The 4251-nt window shown below is 46.8% G+C and overlaps 1 protein-coding gene across 1 annotated transcript in view; it reads right to left on the bottom strand.

Annotated features, from left to right (window-relative positions):
* The window catches only part of LOC109936146 (phospholipase D1), an 83185-nt gene that overhangs the window by 41114 nt on the left and 37820 nt on the right, over window positions 1-4251 (bottom strand). Inside the window, exons 12-13 of the mRNA XM_048604541.1 lie at window positions 3511-3639; window positions 2405-2523 (exon numbers count right to left, since the gene is read on the bottom strand). Coding sequence (XP_048460498.1) covers window positions 2405-2523; window positions 3511-3639 — 248 coding nt within the window. The remainder of the gene's footprint in view (window positions 1-2404; window positions 2524-3510; window positions 3640-4251) is intronic.

The following is a 4251-nucleotide window of genomic DNA, read 5'->3' as shown; positions in this document are numbered from 1 at the left end:
GGAGGGTCAGTACTGAGGGAGTGCCGCACTGTCGGAGGGTCAGTACTGAGGGAGTGCCGCACTGTCGGAGGGTCAGTACTGAGGGAGCACCGCGCTGTCAAGGGGTCAGTACTGAGGGAGCGCCGCACTGTCAGAGGGTCAGTGCTGAGGAAGCACTGCACTGTCGGATGGTCAGTACTGAGGGAGCGCTGCACTGTCGGAGGGTCAGTACTGAGGGAGTGCTGCACTGTCGGAGGGTCAGTACTGGGGGAGCACCACCCTGTTGGAATGTTAGTACTGAGGGAGTGCTGCACTGTTGGAGGGTCAGTACTGGGAGAGCGCCACCCTGTTGGAATGTTAGTACTGAGGGAGTGCTGCACTGTCAAAGGGTCTATGCTGAGGAATGCAGCATTGTTGGAGGTTTAAACTTTCTGGGAGACTGAGGATCAGTCTAGCTGCTAGAGTGGATGTTTAAGATCCGACAACTACTGTTTGGAAGAACAGCAGGGTCATTATTCTTAATTAAATGAGCAGTACCTATCCCTCAACCAGTATTATAAAAACAAACTATCTGGTTATTATAACATTGTACTTGTGGGAGCTTACTGTGGGCATAGCAACTGCTTTGTTCCCTGCTTTAGAACAAAGAACAAAGAAAATTACAGCACAGGAACAGGTCCTTCGGCCCTCCAAGCCTGCGCCGATCCAGATCCTCTATCTAAACCTGTCATCTATTTTCCAAGGATCTGTATCCCGCTGCTCCCTGCCCATTCATGTATCTGTCTAGATACATCTTAAATGACGCTATCGTGCCCGCCTCTACCACCTCCACTGGCAACGCGTTCCAGTCACCCACCACCCTCTGCATAAGGAACTTTCCACGCATATCTCCCTTAAACTTTTCCCCTCTCACCTTGAAATCGTGACCCCTAGTAATTGAGTCCCCCACTCTGGGAAAAAGCTTCTTGCTATCCACCCTGTCTATACCTCTCATGATTTTGCAGACCTCAATCAGGTCCCCCCTCAACCTCCGTCTTTCTAATGTAAATAATCCTTATCTACTCAACCTCTTTTCATAGCTAGCGCCCTCCATACCAGGCAACATCCTGGTGAACCTCCTCTGCACCCTCTCCAAAGCATCCACATCCTTTTGGTAATGTGGCGACCAGAACTGTACACAGTATTCCAAATGTGGTCGAACCAGAGTCCTATACAACTGTAACATGATCTGAGACAGTAGGAGCTGCAGATGCTGGAGAATCTGAGATAACAACGTGTAGAGCTGGATGAACACAGCAGGCCAAGAAGCATCAGAGGAGCAGGAAGGCTGACGTTTCGCGCCTAGACCTACCCCGTCCGATGAATGAAAGCATGCCGTATGCCTTCTTGACCACTCTATCGACCTGCGTTGCCACCTTCAGGGTACAATGGACCTGAACACCCAGATCTCTCTGTGCATCAATTTTCCCCAGGGCTTTTCCATTTACCATATAGTTCGCTCTTGAATTGGATCTTCCAAAATGCATCACCTCGCATTTGCCTGGATTGAACTCCATCTGCCATTTCTCCGCCCAACTCTCCAATCTATCTATATTCTGCTGCATTCTCCGACAGTCCCCTTCACTATCTGCTACTCCACCAATCTTAGTGTCATCTGCAAACTTGCTAATCAGACCATCTATACCTTCCTCCAGATCATTTATGTATATTACAAACAACAGTGGTCCCAACACGGATCCCTGTGGAACAACTCCCTTCCACTACAACCCTCTGCCTCCTGTTGCCCAGCCATTTCTCTGTCCATCTAGCTAGTACACCCTGGACCCCATGCGACTTCACTTTCTCCATCAGCCTACCCTGGGGAACATTATCAAACGCCTTACTGAAGTCCATATGAAGTCCATTATGATAGTTGAAACAACTTAAAAACAGTAATTGTTTGAAAAGTGCTTTGGGACATCTTGAATTCATGAAAGTCACTATGAAAATGCAAGATCTTTCTTTGTTTGCTGGAGATTGGAGCAGACAATGACAGGCCTGACTGAACACTGAACCTCGCTTCTCTACAACATAGATGCTGCTTGGTTTCAGTTCCTAAGCCAAAGCTAAGCCCTGAGTCACTAGGAAAATACTCCAGATGCTGGAAATCTAAAATCAAAACATAATGTGCTGGAAATTATCAGTGGTATGACAGAAAATTAAGTTCTAACGAAACCTCATATCTTTAAATGATTCTCTGTTTCTCACTTCACAAATGCTGCCAGACCAACTGAATATTTCCAGCACTTTGGCCAGGCTTTGCTAATTGGTCTCCACATTGCAAGGTGAAGCTTGGAAAACAAGCTTTGGACTCAGTTTACTGCTCTGCGAAACTGCCCAGTATCAGATGAGTCAGTCTGACGGACTGATTGAGGGAAGGAGTCACCTTTGTGAAGTTCCAGCGTTGGATGAAATGCCGTGCCACACTGCGAGCGGCCTTCCCATGCACTACTGCAGCGATGTCATGCCAAGGCATTCTGGGAGTGTTATAGCGGTCGATGAAATCTGAGGGACAGACGGAGATGTTAGTCAAGGGCTGTGAGATCAGAATCCGAACAGGGTCACATCCCTGGATCAGTGGGCAGCCACACCACGTTGATGAGAACACAGGGAATTGGAAATCAGGAAGGTCTCAGGCTCTATCCCAGGCCTGGTTCTGGTGGTACTTTGTGTAATTTGCTTCTGGATATTTAGATGAGTTGCATGGCGTATTGTGGAAAAATCATTGATTGTTTGAAGAATTTGGCCTTCCTTTTGCAACATCTCTCCTACTCAACCCATAACACCAACTATTCACCCCTGAAGACATGAAAAGTGGAGGCCATTCTGTCCCATTCAACAAGATCCTAGTAGATCAGCAGATTCCTACTATATTCCCACCTCAGCCCCATAATTCTTAATATCTGTGGGTCACAAAGTGTCTATCATATAGAAGATGCACTGCAGCATCTCACAAGGTTCCAATGACTTGCCTTTAAAACACATGGTGTCGACCAGCGAGAGCCGCATTCCATTTACCTTCTCAATTACTTCGTGCATTCTAACTTTTAGTCATTCATGTAGGAGGACACCCAGATCCCTCTGCACCTCAGCATTCTGCAGTCCCTCTCCATTTAAACATTTAAGAACTCATATCCACCAATGGTGGAATGTCACAAAAATGGTGGATGCACAAGCGCCACATAGACACCTCAGGGGAAAGGCTTGAGGTGTGTATAAGAGAGAGAGGCGAGGCCATGAAGGGTTTTGCAAAGATGAGAATTTTAAAATCAAGTTGTGCCAGACTAGGTACCAATGCAGGTCAGGGAGCTCACAGGGCATTGGATGAAAGGGACTTGGAATGAAGGGATGATCAGCCATGATAATATTAAATGGTGAAGCAGGCCCAAAAGGCCGAAAGGCCTATTTTCTATATGTCTATGGTAAGTTAGGACATGGGGGCAGCGAGCCATGATTAAAGACATCAAGAGTATCTGTTGTGACTTAACTCACCGTCAAATGGTTTGTCCAACTGGACCCAGTCCTTGTAGACAAAGTTGCAATAGTCCTTTCCATGCCAGAACCTTGTCTGTCCGACCAACTCTTCAATATTTGCGTGTGGACCACATGCTGAGCTCCTGTCTGCCTCAGAATTTACAACAAAGATGTAAATAAAATATTCAACATGTATACAAATGGATTTCCCAGAACCACTGCATTTCTTTTAGATTTGGGGGAGCAGCAAATGTTTACTATCTGCCAGTGACCCACCCTATTCTAATTTTCTTGAAATACTTCTGTTTATTAGCTCTGGAACTATTAGAAATGGTCAAGACGTAGCTGTGGGATTGTCTAGAGCAAATTAATTAAGGTAGCAAAGAATCTGAGTGACTGTCACAGGGCACCATGATGTGTCAGGTAAGTGATATGGTGGGAATATGGTGGGGAGTTGAGGACTGTGGGGCAAGGAAGGTTGGAGGATTCCAACTTTCAGCAACATGCCCAGAAGTGAAGAAGCTAATGCAGGTTGGCCTGAAAAGTAATTTGTTGACTCAAAGGCCTCTTCAGTTATAGCATGTCCTGCATTCATCTGTCCAGGCAGCATGCTGGTACCTGGTATTGCAGGTTTAAGGCCTACACTAACTGGGTCAGATGAGGCCTGCACTGACCCAGACATGAGCTGAGGCCTGCAATGACCCAAGCATGAGCTGAGGCCTGCACTGACCCAGACATGAGCTGAGGCCTGCACTGACC

The sequence above is a fragment of the Rhincodon typus genome, chromosome 13 (genome assembly GCF_021869965.1).
Source record: "Rhincodon typus isolate 14 chromosome 13, sRhiTyp1.1, whole genome shotgun sequence".
NCBI lineage: Eukaryota > Metazoa > Chordata > Chondrichthyes > Orectolobiformes > Rhincodontidae > Rhincodon > Rhincodon typus.
The sequence above is the reverse complement of the archived record's forward strand: the minus strand, read 5'-3'. Positions and strand labels throughout refer to the sequence as shown.